Raw genomic sequence first — 16742 nt, forward strand, 5'->3', positions numbered from 1 at the left:
TTAACCTCTCAATTCTGAAGCACTAAACTATTAGGGAGCGTGTGGGGGTGTGAGAAGAACTTTGTTCTTCTCCTCTCTCGCAATCCTCATGAAGTACAGCAGTGCATTTAAGTGAAGAATTACTTTTGAAGAGTTTGATGTCTGCAATTAAAATCGAATCAGATGTGATGACCAATTTGACACCTTTTTATTAGCTCGCCTGTTCGAAGAGCAGAGAGCTATAGTAATACCCCCAGCGTGAGTGTCAGCGTGAGTGTGAAAATGTTTAAGTTTTTGGTGCAAGTTATTTCCTTTCTAATGTTTTTATCTACCACACTATTTTTTTTACTGATTACAATATACAAATACATATAATGCTTTAAAATTATTTGGATCAGACTTCACTGCAATGCTTTATAAAAATTATTATTAGAATAGTCTTTTAAAAACGATAAATGTATAAACAGGCGAGCATTGGGTGGCTTTGACACCAACTCTCTGGTTGTTTTTATTTTGTGACTGATGTGCTGCCTGATGCAATTGTAGTTATCGATGTTTAAACGTCAAGAGGGTCGCCAAGGTGTAAATGTGTCCTGTTAGTTTATTTTTGCCAATATCATGGAAAGGACATGTGTGTTCCTTCACCTGCTTCTAGCATGACTGCAATTGCACATTAAAAAGACCGTGTGTGTAGTGGTCTTTCAGGTTTGTGAGATGATGGATCTCTATTTTGCAGACACTGTCCATGCGGCTAGCAGATAAAAAGGATGCACGTGTGATCCTTGCAAATGACCCGGATGCTGACCGCCTAGCTATAGCTGAGCGCCAGGAAACGTGAGCTCTTGAAAGAAAATGAGTCAATGGCCTTTCTCTTTCCATGGTTCCTACTTTTCATTGTTGCTTTTTTCTTCTTCTTCTTTTTTTTTTCCACATGACACTTTTCTGTGCTGTTGTTTTCTTCTTCCACTCTCCTTTTCTGTGCTACTATTTTTCTCAATCATGTGGTACTATTCAGATAGTGAGTATATCGTTACATTCTTTCTCTCCCTGGGGTCCCCCCCTTCCCCTCCTGCATTCATATTGTCAATCCTCTGATTTTTATTTTTTTTATTTTGGCATATACTTGTACTTTGCACATTTAGGTTCTTGTCAGGTTTAGGATGTTGCTTGTGAAAATTAGTTTGTGGAATGTATCCATTGTGCCCCAGTTCTTAGCCTGATTTTTGTTGAGGACACAACGATTGTCCATCCCATCAGCACAATCCACATGTCCCGTTTTTTTTTTTTGGGGGGGGGGGATATAGTAGAGGCTTGTGGAAGAGCAAGAGCACAAAATGGATCAGGATGCATCACAACAAAAGGAACAGCAGAAAGAGAAGGGGAACCATTTTTTATTTATGCAGTATTTTATACTAGCAAATACAACCTGTCGCTTTGCTGATGGGAATATTAAGAGGGGGAAGAGAGAAAGATGGAGGAGGGGGGGGGAGGGGACAGCAATGCCTCACCATACGTCACTATACACTCTGGGAGGGAGGAATTTGTCCAATTCACACATTCTTTGACACCCCTTCCTCTCCTTGACCTCTGGAGAGTTGTTTGGGAGGTCAATGGGAGGGGAAGGGAAAACAGCATACCGGGACAATAAAACACATCCAAAAAGCAACGTTTTCTTTTTTAACCACCGGGTTCTATATACAACCAAGCAGGAGTATTTGAAGCCCATGCTATCTACCTGGCAAAGCTTGCACATGTGTGCTGAGTCTGGGAGGTCATATTTAGGTGAAACCCAATCAGTATATAAAGTTTTATTTTTATTTTTATGTGTACCTTGAAAACGAAAATGCATAAGATAATCTGCATCTGTGTGATTAATTTGTTTTTTTAAATTGGTGCCCCTTTATATGAACTTTTCGAGAGCATTACTTGGTTCCTCCTCAGAACACAAGGGTAGTACAGCATGCACACGAGATTTTTTTTGAATGTGTCTTATTTTCTATCGTCTGGCATTTTCCACAAGCCATGGAATGCCCATTCTTTTCTGCAATTTGCCACATGGCACATTCCATATAAAGGGGCCTTTTCCATGCCCCTGGCATTTTTTTCCCAGGAATGGAACGGTTTCTCTGTATTACTTATGGTATTCCGTGTTTCAGCCAGTTCTCTTCTCAAATTGGAGCATTGAAAAACTATTTTTCCAAAGTCCACTTTTACGGTGTCCCTAATTATGTGGCTGTGTGTAGTTTCGACGTTTCAATAAGTGTTCCTCTATTCATATTCAAAATTTCACAAACTTTCATCCAACAGTTCACAAGTTATGAGCCCTCACGTTTGAATATTTTTCTACCTGTCAAAATTTTTCTGTCCAAGTTTTTGGGGTTCGCCCCAATGAGCAAAAAGTAGCAAAAAAGCAAACACAATGGCACTTCTGTGGCATTTGTTTCAAAAGCCATCAATTAGATGTCTTGGCTGATGTACACTCTGATACAAAACTGATACAAAGCATCAACACCTGCTCTTTCCATGAAATAGACTGATCAGGTGAATCCAGGTGAAAGCTATGATCCCTTATTGATTGCACCTGTTAAATCCACTTCAGTCTGTGTAGATGAAGGGGAGGAGATAGGTTTAAGAAGGATTTTTAAGCCTTGAGACGATTTAGACATAGATTGTGTACGTGTGCCATTCAGAGTTGAATGGGAAAGACAAAAGATTTAAGTGTCTTAGAACGAGATATGGTAGTAAGTGCCAGGCGCACCGGTTTGAGTGTCACGAACTGCAACGCTGCTGGGTTTGTCACACTCAAAAGTTTCCCGTGTGTATCAAGAATGGTCCACCACCCAAAGGACAACCAGTCAAAAATGGTTCATTGATGAAAGAGGCCAAAGGAGGCTGACACAAATTGTGCAAAGCAACAGATGGGCTACAGTTAGTCAACTGACAGTCCAGTACAACATAAAAGATGTTGTACCAAAAGACCTATAAAATAATTCACAACTCGTACATTGACACGAATGGTGTATGGCAGTCGACGACCACATTGGGGGGGGGGGGTGCTGTGTTAATTACATGGGGATTAAGATCAATTTCTCCCAGTATGTAATTGCCCCCTGTGACCTACGTTTTTGTATTTGCAAGCCAGCCGTGAAAGAATTACGTTTTTATAACAACAACCGTGACAACAAGCAAGTCAAATGTGCCGAGCAGGCAGAATCCCCGCCTTCCCGGTTTTCTTGCCAACAAGCCATGTCCGGGGTTGGAAGAAGGGTGAGGTTCGAAGAGCAGACAGTAGTTGTGAGAGGAACGTGGCTGGGATGAAGGATCTGGCTTTACTCTCCTCTTGGCACGATGAAATAGCTGCATGATTCTCGTGTCATGCTGTAAATTTGCCCGTGTGCTGGGCAAGAGGCGAGTCATGGACTCGCTAGTCATTAACATGCCTTGTTGACACAAGAGTGATAAAGATTAGTTGATGTGACATGATTCAGTGGCCATATTGGATAGAAAAACGAACCAGACCCAATCAAAAAAAATTCACACACGTGATCCTCCATCAAATCATCCAAATTTTCAATGCCATAGGTCACATGGTTTGGCAGCCATGTTAGTTTGAAGACTGAAAATTTGAAAACCTTTTTCTCCAAAACCGCTTAACGGATCAATGTGGAAAAAAAGTTGTTTCATTGAGCAAGGGCAGCAGATCACAATTGTAAAGTTTCGCATCGATCACTCCAGCGGTTTCTGAAATATAATTTTTTTGATATATTTCTTGAAACCAATGTAGCTGCCACACCACGTGACTGATGATGTCATTTTAAGTCAAATTAATGCAGCAAGTGGAGTGAATCGTCACTGCAAAGTATAGTATTGATAGGTTAAACAGTTTCAGATAAATAATTGTTTAATTATTTCCTTAAAACCAATGTGACTGATGAGGTCGTTGTGAAATAAAATATTTGCAGCAACAGTAGTGGATCATCACTGCAAAGCCTCCTATCGAAAGGCTAAGTGGTTTCAGAGAAAAAAAAAATTTTAAAATACGATCGACGCGGCATGGGGAATATTTGTTGAAAATTTCAACATCAGTCACATGGTCTTTCAGCCATGTTGGACAAAAAAAAAAACCTCTTCCGATCAACGTGAAACTCCAAAGACGTGATCGGCACCCATTCTGAATTTGATTTGATAGAGGACGTCGTGGGTCAGGTGTCCAATCGAAGCAGGGTTGTATCAAAGTGATGCGGCATGGTGGTTTTTTTTTCCACCATAGAAGTTTCACGAAATTTTCACCATAGATGCGACAACTCATGTGGAATGTTTTTTGTGATGACTATGACGTCATAAGTCATGTGGTGTGGCAGCCATGTTGGAAAAAAGGAAAAACTTTGGACCTCTATCTCTGAAACTGCTCCATGGGAAACGAGTTTGATTTTTTTTTTTTGTTTGATTACACCATATGTGTGGCTTCATGACGTCATAATTGCACATGTCTAATGCTTTATCCGATTAGTATGAAACATTTTGAGGATCATCTAAGGATAAATTGTAATTGGCAAAAAAATTGATGACGTCATCGATGACGTGATTCGGCAGCCATATTATTTTCAACATAAAACCTTAAAAAATCTTATTCTCTGTAATGGCTGAACAGATTGAGATGAAACTTTACAGGTATGATTGCCTATCCATGAGGAACAAAAAATTCTCCACCTATGACATCATAGGTCACATGGTTTGGAAGCTATGCTTTTTTGAAGAATAAACATTTTAAAATCTTCTCCAGAATGGCTTGAGAGATCAAGGGGAAACTTCACTTACATGTTCCCCAAACCTCTGGGATATTAGGGTGTTCACGAATAATTAATGGGTCACATGGTCAGGCAGCCTATTGGTTTGAACGAAATTCTTTGAGAAATCTTTCTCTTGAACTGCTTCATCAATCGATGTGAAACGTCACAGTTGCGATCGAGTAGATATGTGAAATATGTTTTAAATTTCAACCTGATCGGAAGCATGGTCTGGCAGCCAGAATTATTTAATATTTTAAATCTGGGTTCAGGGATTTGAATCAAACTTGATACAAGTATTATTATGATGTAATAATGTGGGCGGAGGCATATGTTGCGATTTTGCAATGTTGCGACGTTGAAGATTTTCGTTCTAGTTTCCTCTTGTGTCAGTTTTCACACTACCAACAACAAGTAAAAGTATTCCGCCTCGCAAAAGTGAGTCGCTGAAAATGCAGACACAACGCATGAGCAAGAGGCCTCATAAACATTCATGCATCATTCCTAAAGTCCCGAATTGCAGTTTTCCCTTGAATGTATCAATGAGTAATTTATTGGCATTTTATGAACTAGTGCATGCCCGTAGGTGCGTGGCCGTATGTGCAAACACACGAACAAAAAAAAAACTTTCAAACTGCGTGTCAGAAACAACAACCACACAGGCCGTTCCTTTGCTCTCACATGCCCGTACGTGCAAAAAAAAAAAACTTTCAAACTGAGCCAGAAACGACAACCACACAGGCCGTTTCTTCGCTCTCGCGTTCTCGCGACAACCACACTTCCACACACAGAGTTAATTAAAATCAAGTTTACCTCCCTGTCTTTGCTTGCCATGACATTCGCTGCCATGTAACGGGCACGGCCCGTGACGTCGTCATCGGCCGGCCACGCACCGGCCTACGCAGCCACGCCGACGCAGCAATGTGTCTTGTCATTGGTTGGTAAATAAATGGCCATAACTTGGGAAGCACTTGTCCGATTAATATCAAACCTTGAAAAGGCACATCCTCAGGTCCCCAGCAATATACCTGGCAAGTTTCAAATAGATCAGACCAGAGGTTGTCGAGAAACAGCGGTCACACACACACACACACACACACACACACACACACACACACACACACACACACACACACACACAGATTGCTGGAATTATAGATAGATGCTATCACTGTTATGAGTGTGGTTTTGGCAACACCAGGCCAGCAGGTTAGCCTCGAGGTATATGCACACGCGTCTTTGACCTGTCTGGCTTGGGTTTGAAAGCCAGCCCGGCCTTAAACTATTTTCCTGGTGTTTCACAGGCAGGGCGAGGCGTCATTGAGTGCGCCGTATAATGAAAGACAGTATGCGGGAAGATCCGTCTTCCAGCACTGGTCGTTAGTCGATCTATATTCTCAGAGATATCACATCGTCTTTCGTGAAGAGTAAGGATTTGTGGCTAGTACCCTGGCTAAATTCCAAATTCCTGTCCCAATTGAATGCTGGGAAGGCAAACCCCTCCCCCCCCCCCCAGCAATAACCTGTGCCAATAAACTGCTTCGGTATCACCAACGCTCTGTAATGAGTATGGTACATTTATGATTATGATTGTAACATTACATTCTATGATATGAACAAGTTCAAAGCTTTCTTCATGAATTTGCTATGCTTTTGGAATGGTTTAAAGTTGAACACAAAGTCCAGTGTTTAATTGCTACTTTCCTTTAACAATGTGTGGCATCCACCTATTTTTTTTTTCTTTGTTTTTGTTTGTTTTAACAATGACATTTGTTGGTTATGACCTTGCTGGTCATTAGTTAGTTGCATTGTTTCTCACATACCCTGGTGGTTCCCAGTGGAGATTGGAGGGTGTTCACGGGCAATGAGACGGGAGCCTTGCTCGGCTGGTGGAGTTTTGAGTGCTGGCGCAAAGGTGCTGGGGCGGCCACAGCTGCCCACCTGCCTGACGTCTACATGCTGGCCAGCACTGTCTCATCCAAGATCCTGAGTGCAATCGCATCACAGGAGGGGTTTAAGTTTGAGGTATCTCAGACAATCGCTTGTGTGTTTTTCATTTGATGTGCCATGGATTGCCATTTTGGCAAGTGTTTATCCATGGCTTGTGTGATGTTTTCATTTCATCCTTTCAGGAAACCTTGACAGGGTTCAAATGGATGGGAAATCGTGCACATGAGCTCATGGATAAAGGAAAGATTGTACTCTTTGCATTTGAAGAAGCCATTGGTGAGAAGTTGTGTGCTATCGGCGCTCATCTCACAATTGGTGGAAATGTATTGGATTTTGTTAATTTATCACATAACACCTCCATTTAATCAATAACATCCTGCTGTAATTCATTCTGATGCCATTGCTGCCTTATTATCATTGTTGATCGAGCTCTGAACAATATGTATGGTAAGGGCAACGTTTAACTACATTTCTTATTTTGATCTTCATGTGTTCCCCTGTATGAATGCATTAAGTTCCGTCATTGATAACGTGGGCATGAGGGATTTTTTTTGACATGCATTCATTGGTTGATCGCTGCTTGTTACCATTTCTCCTCTCTTCTCCCCCGCCCTGTTTCTTAGTCTTTATAAATTATTTGGTTATGAGAACCCCATTTCTGGTCACTGAAGGAACGGGGGTTATGTAGCGCATACTCTCATTGACTTTAATGCCGTACATGACAGAGATGTTTGGAGAAATCTGATGATGAATGTCACGAGAAGTCAGACCTGACTTGATGGAGCTAGATAACAAGATAAATTATGAAGAAGGCATGCTATACTGGGAAGACCAAATGCTGCTGTGAAGCAGAAATTTACCATGTTGTTCTGTACAGCAGGCTGTTAAAACACTGAACTGTGGAGTCAGTATTTTCTGTTTCCAAAAAAAACAAATCGGACCACTGGACATGTGGCTTATCTGGGATCTGGCCAAATGTAACCCAAATTTGGTAGTATTGTGACTGGTGGGTCTGGAGAGGAAGGTTTTGGAAGGAATTTACACGATTTTCCCAAACATTTACGACGTCCGCCATTTTGACACATTTCCGGTCATGTGATCGGCATGACCTACGCTGGCCTAATGTTGCAGCCTAAATTTGGCAGCATTCTGTTTGGTGGGACTAAAGGAGAATTGGTAAATTTGAAGAAATTTACCAAGTCGGCCATTTTGACCTACTTAAAGTCATGTGACCAGAATGAGCTTTCCAATTCCTGTTACCAGTCAGGAGAGGAATGTTGCTGCCGGATTTCAGCAAGATCATCTCAGCAGTTTGGCCGGAGAAGTCGAAATTGGGGACGGACGGTCGGACGGTGCGCGATGACAACACCTTGTTTGGAAAATAAATTCCAGAGAAGCTAAAAATTAAATTCCTTTTTGTTCTCTCTGAGTCTTTTCCCCCTGATTTCTAATATAAGGGGATGAGTCCAAGCAAGCCTCACCCACTGTTTATCTTCACCACTCTTCCTCAGCGGTGTGTATGATTGCTGTCTCCTGCTGACGTCTCAGCGGTATGTGTGAAAATGGCAAAGATTGATGTCTTATTTCATGACTTGAAGAAGCAAAAGGATCCAAGCTATTCAACAAAGAGAATGATCGATGTATATGAGCCCTTGCAGCTCAGCTATCCCTCAACTTCCCTCCTCCATCTTTCTGCCTCTCCATTCATGAATCCCCTACCCATATCACCGGAGGGAAGGGGACGATAGGTTTGCTCTCCGTTTGTCCATTTGTGGTTTTCCAGACTTTTTTTTTCCTCATACCCTTGTTTTTTTTCAAGTGAGACTTAATACACGGCTTTATTATCATAAGTTACAGAACAAGTTCGAGTTTCAGGGGATTTTGTAAATTTTTCACTTGTGCCCTTTTTAGACAGAAAATATCATTACCATTTCTCTTCTCTTCTCTCCTGCCCTGTTTCTTAGTATCTGAGATATATCATATACAGTGGGAAGAACAAGTATTTGATAAACTGCCGATTTTGCAGGTTTTCCCACTTACAAAGCACGTAGAGGTCTGTAATTTTTATCATAGGTACACTTCAACTGTGAAAGATGGAATCTAAAACAAAAATCCTGAAAGTCACATTGTATGATTTTCAAATGATTAATTTGCATTTTATTGCATGAAATAAGTATTTGATACATCAGAAAAACAGAACTTAATATTTGGTACAGAAACCTTTGTTTGCAATTACAGAGATCAGACGTTTCCAATAGTTCTAAACCAGGTTTGCACAGACTGCAGCAGGGATTTTGGCCCACTCCTCCATCCAGATCTTCTCCAGATCCTTCAGGTTTCGGGGCTGTCGCTGGGCAACACAGACTTTCAGCTTCCTCCAAAGATTTTCTATTGGGTTCAGGTATGGAGACTGGCTAGGCCACTCCAGGACCTTGAGATGCTTCTTACGGAGCCACTCCTTTGTTGCCCTGGCTGTGTTTCGGGTCGTTGTCATGCTGGAAGACCCAGCCACGCTCCATCTTCAATGCTCTTGTTGAGGGAAGGAGGTTGTTGGCCAAGATCTCGCGATACATGGCCCCAACCATCCTCCCCTCAATACGGTGCAGTCATCCTGTCCCCTTTGCAGAAAAGCATCCCAAAAGAATGATGTTTCCACCTCCATGCTTCACGGTTGGGATGGTGTTCTTAGGGTTTTACTCATCCTTCTTCTTCCTCCAAACACGGCGAGTGGAGTTTAAACCAAAAAGCTCTATCTTGGTCTCATCAGACCACATGAGCTTCTCCCATTCCTCCTCTGGATCATCCAGATGGTCATTGGCAAACTTCAGACGAGCCTGGACATGCGCTGGCTTGAGCAGAGGGACCTTGCGTGTGCTGCAGGATTTTAATCCATGACGGCGTAGTGTGTTACTTATGGTTTTCTTTGATACTGTGGTCCCAGCTCTCTTCAGGTCATTGACCAGGTCCTGCCATGTAGTTCTGGGCTGATCCCTCACCTTTCTCATGATCATTGAGGCTCCACGAGGTGAGATCTTGCATGGAGCCCCAGACCAAGGGAGATTGACTGTTAGGGTTAGGGTTACAGTAACAGCTTGGTTACTGTTAGGGTTAACAAAACTAACTAAACAGGTCTGTGAGAGCCGGAATTCTTACTGGTTGGAAGGTGATCAAATACTTATTTCATGCAATAAAATGCAAATTAATTATTTAAAAATCATACAATGTGGTTTTCAGGATTTTTGTTTTAGATTCCGTCTTTCACAGTTGAAGTGTACCTATGATAAAAATTACAGACCTCTACGTGCTTTGTAAGTGGGAAACCTGCAAAATCGGCAGTGTAGAACATACTTGTTCTCCCCACTGTACTGTACATGGGTCAGTGTTCAACTGCCCTGACTCCACCCTACTGATTTACACCTATTGGATGGACAGCTGGCCTGACCACCCCAATAAAATCATATGCCGCCATTGCATGAAACAGCACAGATCGGCAGGCCGAAGGGTTTACGCCCGGGTGTTAGTCCATGGCCCAGTGCAATTTGAATGATCCCAGGTCTATAACCATGATGTATTATATATGCACATAAGCCGTATGCATGTTTTTGCTTCATGTATGTACATGGGGTTGTTTTTAATATGAAAGAGGCAAAGCCTAGAAATTAACAAAACACGGTCGGTTAGCGAGCTTCTTCTTCTTCATTTTGGTTCTGCTATCGGCTCGAGCATGTGTGAAACACAAATTTTTATCTCCCAAACATTCATTAGGACCTTTCGGGGACATGTAATGCAAAGCAATTCTCGCTCATTTATTTTGTTTCTTCCATCTTTTTCTCTTCACAGGTTTCATGTGTGGAACAACAGTGTTGGACAAAGATGGTGTGAGTGCAGCAGCCGTGGCAGCTGAGATGGCTGTCTTCCTCGCAGCACAGAAAGTCACGCTGGCTCAACAGCTTCAGAATATCTATGACAAGTCAGTGGCTCGAAACCAGGCTGCATATTTTCTTGCAAAATGTTGAACTTTTAAACAGTTTTATGTAAGGCTTGTCGTAGAGCTTGTGTGTAAATCAACTGCAGGACAAAGACGGTAGTTGATTTTGGTGTCATTTAATGTGAATTGCGAGGACGTTGGTAACCAATTCCCAAATAATGCAACATGACATAACGAGAACGGCACTCGGTTGAGCGCATGCCTCTGCCAGGCTGAACAGTTTGTTTTGTATACCATTGAGAGGCCGGATCTGCATTCGGACCTGAACCAAAATCGAATTGGTTTGTTCTTGTCACGTACACAACTCGTCCACCACGTTTTGTCATAATCCATCCACAACTTTCTGAGATATAACCTGCTCACAGACAGACAGACAAACAGGGGTGAAAAGATAACCTCCATCCACCTTTGGTGTTGGAGGTAAAAACAATAACTTAAAAGTATATGGGATTTGAATCTTGGTTCCAAGCATCATGAGTCTGTGGTTCAGATGGGAACACCAAACAGGACAACCATATTCAGCATTCCAAACTGAACTAATGGCTCAATCAGAGTTCTCTGCACTCGTGCTTATGCTACATTTTAAAATGGCCACAACAGAAAAGTGCTAATTGCACAAAAATAAGTCTCCACCATTCGTTTATTTATTATATATTTTAATGTACACATGACTAGAACCCAGTTTACTTTTTAATCTCTGCTTTTTTGGGGATCTTGGCCACAGATTGCACCCTTGTGCACAAGTGTAGTTTTTAATAATGTGAAAGCCTAATTATTTTCACTCAAATATATAAATGTCAATGAAAATTTATGGTGGTCTCATTAAATCACTGAGGGTAACTTGCCGTTTGACAAATGAAAACGAATACTTTTTAAGATGGACATCATTCTGGTATTCACCTCCAAATATAGCTTGGATCTCGCCAAGAGAGCTCATGGGGTCAAGGATCCAAGAACATCCCACAAGGAAAGATATCAGCCTCTATTTATTTTTTTCATCAACTTGAAAACTTATAATGGTGTCTTTCCCAATATTAATTTGAGCGAAGAAAAAGGCAAACAAATTTACCATCATGTAGTATCTTGTGAGCACGTAATGAAATTAAGGTGGGTCAGATGGGGGACGGAGTTGGGATTTGTCTGTCAAGTGTTTACGTCCTTTCGTGTACAGAAACATGACAGAAGTAAATCGACACCTTAAATTTATTAATTTCATCTGTATAACAGTCTTACTCAATGATTTGTACTAGTATTCAACTATTTCTTCACAAACGAGTTCCTGGGTATTTTATTTAAATTATGCCTCAAACCCAGGGAGCACACAAACTTTCCGATTTTTCAAAGAGGACGAATTATTGGCCATTCGGAAGGTGGAGTCAGCCAGCATCAGATAGCTCAGAACCTTGGCATTCCACTTTCTACAGTAAATCAGGTGATTGTGCAATTCACCAGCGAAGGCTAGGAATCCACAGCTTCCCGTTCTGGTCGATCTGAGCCCTCAGAAAGGTGTCTTCGAGCTGTCAAATGGTCCGTTGCAAGGCAGCAGATGTTGCAGAGGAGGTCCAAGTTAGCTCAAGAACTGCCGTGGGGTACCTTCATCAACTGGGCTACTATGGGAAAGCAGTGAGGAGAAAACCTCTTCTTTCGACTAGCCAACATTCAAAGGAGATAGAAGTGGGCTCATGAGATTGCCACGAGACCCTTGGAGTTTTGGCAAACTGTAAATTTTTTAGATGAGTCCCAATTTGCTCAATTTTCTGACAGTGGATGCGTATAGGTCTGGAGACTTCCCAGTCAAGAGTTCTCTTTGAACCGATTGCAGCCAACAGTCAAACACGGTAGTTTTTCAGTGATGGTGTGAGGAGCAATCTGGAGTGCTGGTCCGGTCAGAGCTTGTGGAGTGTTGGCAACATCAATACCACGACACACATTTCTACCCTTGAGGATGGACTTCTCCCTGTCTTCTCCACTGGCCACATGGTCAAAAACAACACTCTGTTCATCTGGAGCTCTATGCCACACTGTAAAAAGACCAAAGAATGGCAGGACAGAAATGGGATCAAGCGACTTCCACGGCCAAGTCAGTCTTCTGAGATGAATCCCATTTGAACACCTCTGGGCCATATTGGATCGAGCTGTGCGGAAAAAGTCCAGGAAACCAACATCAAGGACATAATTGCTAACCTGTTTGCGTGAAGCCTGGGCAGAAATCCCACAGGAGAAAATTTCGGAACTTGTTGGTTCTATGCCTGAAAGAGTAAAAGCATTGAAATCTGCAAATGGCAAGTCTACAAAACACGAGTGCACATATTAAAATGGATCAAATATACTTCAAATGTTCAATAAATAAATTATTTTAAAATAATGTTGTCTATTTACTTCTGTCATGTATCTGTACGTAAAGGAAGTTCCTTCATGATTTATGAATAGGAGAAAAAAAAAATTAATGGCAACCTTACATCTTTCTCGGATTGTCAGAACAATCAAACATTTAGGGGTGCAGTGAATGATTGGACATGCTGTGCTGTTGTCAACAACACTTTGGCATTCATCCCTTGCTAACTTGTGCTGATGTGAAGGCAAAAGGAAATGTAAATCGAGGTCATAATCCATTGCCATTGACCTCTGTGACTTTCAATCGGTGACTATTCCTTGATTATTCCCAGGTATGGTCACCACGTGTCACAGACATCTTACTTCATCTGCCGTGACCCAGCGACCATCACTCGGCTGTTCAATCGTCTGCGCTCCTTTAATGGAACTGCTGCCTCATATCCTCAGTGCTGTGGTGGTTTGGACATCTTGCACGTGCGTGACCTGACGACAGGTTATGACAGCAGCAAGCCAGATGGCAAAGCGGCAAGTCGTGTTTGCATTTTGTTTGACTTGGGGGGGGGGGGGGGTGGCCATGGCCATTCCCACTCTTTGTCATTGTTCTACATTTTTATAAGCTGCCCATTTAAAGCTGCGCCATTATTGCTGTTGTAATTTTTCTCATTCAACAAGCGTACAAAAAACAACCTTCTTTTGGAGGTATTATACATGCAGGGAAAGGGAGGGACTGAAGTGTGGGGAGATAATTGAAAATGTTAACTGTTTGTGCTTACATCATAGGAAGTTAGGCCTTGCTAGATTCTTAGGGAGACCAGACAAATTATTGGACCAAGATGCGTCGATAAACATTGAAATCACTGACTCCCTTTACTCTTACCTTCTCCCAATTTCCTTTCCATTTTTTTTTCCTTCCCAAACTCTTCTCTATCCACCTTTTCTCACCACATCCCTTCCTTTTCTCCAGTTGTGTTTTTCTCAGTTGACTTTGTTCTGTGTATACCATATGTAGACGGTCCATTTCAAATATCTTGCTTTGTCACCAAGTGCTGTGCAACAAAAGTGAAAGAAAATTACCCCCGTGTTGGGGTGACAGTCATCTCTATAATGTTTTTTTACTATCATAATCGATGAACCGTTGCCAGATATCTCCAAAACCTATCAAGTCTGTCATTTTAGAAAATGGCGACTTTCACAACTTTCATGACCTCGTGACCTTGACCCTGACCTCGAATCCGGGGAAAAAATATGTCGTTGGGTATCACTCATCGACCTCTACCCACATACCAAATTTCATCAAGATCGGAAGTAAAAAGTTTTCTTTGTACCGGGAGGTGTTTTTGACCATCTTCCCGGTTATGTGGCGGCCAAACGGGACGGAAATTCAAAAATCTGTCCGGTTAGATACAAGATATTTTTTACTATCATAATCAATAAACAGTTGCCAAATATCTTGTAGAATGGCAGACTAGATAGGTTTTGAAAATGGCGATTTTTTTTTTATAACTTACGTGACCTCGTGACCTTGACCCTGACCTTGAACCCGGACAAAAGTTATATCGTTGTGCAACACTCATCGACCTCTACCCACATACTAAGTTTCATCAAGATCGTAAAGAAAAATTGTTGACGGACGGATGGACATTTGGTCCGGCTTCATTCGGTCATCTCAGTAGAGATGACTTAAAAATGACAATTTGTTGCCTGTGTGTGCTTTAAAAATAATTTTTTGGAAACTAATCTACTGTGGCTGCTTCTCACAGATCCTTCCCAGCAGCAGTAGCAGCCAGATGATAACATTCACCTTTTCCAATGGATGTGTTGCCACCATGCGGACCAGTGGCACTGAACCCAAGATAAAGTACTACACAGAGCTTTGTGCAGCCCCTGGACACAAGTATGTGGTGCCTTGAGTTTTCACTGGTATTATAGTAAACATAAAGGAGAGTTGTATTATAATGAAGAAATGTGTTCTGCGAACCGGTCATTGCATCAATAAATCATTATACTGGGATTCAGGTCAGGTCAGGTATGGGAGCATGCGCCGGAGCAGCGCATTGCTGCGTCCATTTTTTTTTTTTGAAGACACCTCAGCACCACCCCGACACACTACCGCAATCTGACCCGGGAAGGTTACCCCGTGGTTTTCCTCCTATCATCAGAGTGGGGGTCCCGAAGGCTTTGCCCCAATCCCGTCATCCAGTGAGCTGCCCTGTGAAGGACACCTGCACAGGAGGTACTCCCACGGAGTGGGTTTTCAATTTTCTTTGCGTTTTTCTTGTGTTTTGTGGGGTGAAGGGTTTTACGGTGGCCGGAGTGCAAATCCTGCCACCAACCTCCTCAAAAAAAAGTAACCCAACTGCAGTAGGACATCCGCAAAACAGTTGGGCACTAGATATGGATGGCCGTTGGCTCACAAGAAGCTCCTCCACCCTTTGACAGGTTTTGTTTTTAATCCTGCTGGGTGTCCATATAACTCAATGGGATTACTCTCTCCAGAAAGGGAGTGGAGCAAGCATGAGGTTGCAATCTCGATATATCGATATCCAAAGAACAATCCCAATCAAAATCCAATGCCAGCAATGCAGCACAGTGAGATGCTTTTATGGACGTTCACTGGAACGACATCAGCAGAGCATCCTCCATTTGATTGTGCACACCATCCTGTGGGTGCTTCCTCTACTACTTTGCAGTAGAGTCGTGCGCTTTACTTTCAAACATGTTTCCACTTGGAAACATTAGCTGGCTGTGCTTTAATGCTTAATGATGTCCTGAAGAGACCTGTCAGCTTTCACCTGATCCATGTTATTCCACTGCAAGTTTCATTTCTTAAGTCCACCCTTTACTACCATGCTCCTCCGTCACTTCGATTGAAACTTTTCTTTAAAAAAAAAAAATGCATTCCCAAAGTGCCTGGCATGAGCAAAGTTCACTGATGCAGAACAGTCTAATCAATGCGGACCTTGTGGCACCGAAGCTCTGTCGGTACGTACAAATTACAAATTTACGCTGACCAAAATGAGAACAACCATTATTTTAGCCAAGCAACCATACTTTGGCTATCCATTTGGGATTAACTTATTCAAAGGGATGGAAGATCTCTTCACTGGCTTGTTGGTAGAGGGTTATTTCATTTTTCTGCCGACTTGAGTTGTCACGTGCAAAAGTTGTACTGATACGTAAATGCACATTGCTGCATCAAGGTGTATGTTCTTGGAATACTTTGTACTTGCAGAAGGAAATCTGTGCATTCTTGAAAAAAGGGCAAAAGTCCTCCCCCCCCCTCCTCCACACCCCTTGATGTCATGCTCTCACCTCTACTCTGCTGAAGATGTTCCCCCTTTCCATTTTGTTCCCTACCATTCTACTTCAGCTCTTTCACAATCCTCGATCATGTGTACAAAAAAAAATGCTTTCTCAAACTTTACAAAGAGCATGTTGACCTTGATGTGTGTGAGTTTTCTCTTCTAATTGCCACACACAGAAGGTCATGTCAGCACATCCTCTTCCACAAGGATAGCCAATCAGGAAAAATTCCCTCCATCATTTTCTGTAACCTCTTTTGAATGATAACAGTAAGTCACTGATTTACGTCGAGTCTATTTGCATCGTTTCGATGGAACGTCATAATGGGACAATAGTCGATTGAAGTCACACTCGACCGATCTGTCATTCAAAAATTAAGTACAGCACTGCAGTGCACATTG

General features: G+C 42.1%; 1 protein-coding gene across 1 annotated transcript in view; it reads left to right on the forward strand.

The window, feature by feature from the left end:
- The window catches only part of PGM2 (phosphoglucomutase 2), a 63356-nt gene that overhangs the window by 44749 nt on the left and 1865 nt on the right, over positions 1-16742 (forward strand). The window contains exons 8-13 of the mRNA XM_085864185.1: positions 716-813; positions 6605-6791; positions 6899-6992; positions 10557-10686; positions 13371-13563; positions 14799-14932. Coding sequence (XP_085720311.1) covers positions 716-813; positions 6605-6791; positions 6899-6992; positions 10557-10686; positions 13371-13563; positions 14799-14932 — 836 coding nt within the window. The remainder of the gene's footprint in view (positions 1-715; positions 814-6604; positions 6792-6898; positions 6993-10556; positions 10687-13370; positions 13564-14798; positions 14933-16742) is intronic.

This window comes from Eptatretus burgeri, chromosome 18 (genome assembly GCF_056783735.1).
Source record: "Eptatretus burgeri isolate ZD-2024b chromosome 18, Ebu_testis_v1, whole genome shotgun sequence".
In the NCBI taxonomy this organism is placed as follows: Eukaryota; Metazoa; Chordata; class Myxini; order Myxiniformes; family Myxinidae; genus Eptatretus; species Eptatretus burgeri.